This window comes from Austrofundulus limnaeus, unplaced genomic scaffold, assembly GCF_001266775.1.
Source record: "Austrofundulus limnaeus strain Quisiro unplaced genomic scaffold, Austrofundulus_limnaeus-1.0 Scaffold553, whole genome shotgun sequence".
Lineage (NCBI taxonomy): Eukaryota > Metazoa > Chordata > Actinopteri > Cyprinodontiformes > Rivulidae > Austrofundulus > Austrofundulus limnaeus.
The window spans coordinates 242671-244014 of NW_013952955.1; the positions used below are offsets into that span (position 1 = coordinate 242671).

Consider the following 1344-nt stretch of genomic DNA (forward strand, 5'->3'; position numbering starts at 1 on the left):
GGTCCGAACCGGGGATCGAACCCAGGACCTTCTTGCTGTGAGGCGTCGGTGCTAACCACTGAGCCGTCGTGCTGCCGTGTTCCTTGTGGCGCCCAAAGCCTGGGCCCCACAACTTCAGAGGCTGATTTTGGGTGTGGGGGTTGGGTTTAGGACCAAGGTGTGAATTGAGTTTAGGTTAGTTCAGGTCAGGTAGTTAGGTCAGGTAGGTATCTGTGAGGTTAGCCTTAGGGTTTGTGGTCAGGGTTAGGATATAAAATTACCAAAAAATGAATGGAAGTCAATGGACGGGTCCCACAAGGATATAAAAACAAGTGTGTGTGTGTGTACGTACACACATAGAAGCCTGCTGTTGTCTGTTGATTGTGCTTTGTAAGATTAAGGCATTTTCTCACCAGCTTAAACCAACCAGTAATTCAGCTTCCCACCTTCAGGTTAGTTAATTCAATTCATGTTGTCAGAGAACATGTCTGGTAACTCACAGAGTTCATTCAGTTGCGCTGCGCAGGAATTTTCATGGCACGCGGTGTTTGTGATTAGTTTTGCTTCCATGTTCAGACTGTGAGAAATGTGGATTTTGTTGAATGAGAAAAAGACGGTCATGGTCAAAGGGAGGAGACGCAAACCATTGGTGACTGTAAGAGTTGCACGATGAGAAGGCAATTCTTCCAGTACAAGTTCACTTCTTGACTTGAAAACTTTTTTCTTTTTTTACATTTAACTCGAGTGATAATCCTGAAAAGCTGAGGCTCCTCTCCTCCACTGTCCAGCCTGTCATTTCTTGTTCTATCCAGGTTTTAACACAAAGCTTTCATTGGTTTCCTTTGCTTCACAGATCAGAATAAGAGACCCCAATCGAGGCGGTCAAGACATCACAGACGAGATTATGTCAGGGGGCCGTAGTGGCTCTACACCAACACCACCACAGGTGAGCTGAAGTAGCAACTTTGAATTGATTTATACAAGACATTTGAAATTATTAGATAAATCAGTGGATTATAGCCTAAAATAAATTTTTATTTGAGTAGGTGTACTTTTATATAGATAGACAGATTTTATTTAAAACAGGGACAATATACAGTATACATTAGCCATGAAAGGAAAGATGCACTGTATCAGGTTATAGCTCTAGGTGCTAATTTCCACCTGTAGTCCCTGACCCAGCCGACACAATATGCGACCCATCACACCAAAACAAGGATTAAGTCCAAAAGTGGAATGTGGAGAAATAGGCACATATAGGGTTTTGATTGAAATGTGTGCAAAAATTGCATTTTTTCAAAATATAATGAATTAATGCCTTATCAATTTATCATTTGAATGAACTGTCTGAAATATAATCTTAAA

The 1344-nt window shown here is 41.4% G+C and overlaps 1 protein-coding gene across 1 annotated transcript in view; it reads left to right on the forward strand.

The window, feature by feature from the left end:
* eif4g1b (eukaryotic translation initiation factor 4 gamma, 1b) overlaps positions 1 to 1344 on the forward strand; it is a gene marked incomplete at its 5' end in the record, with an annotated part of 130333 nt that overhangs the window by 48232 nt on the left and 80757 nt on the right. The window contains 1 exon segment of the mRNA XM_014026429.1: positions 833 to 925. Coding sequence (XP_013881883.1) covers positions 833 to 925 — 93 coding nt within the window.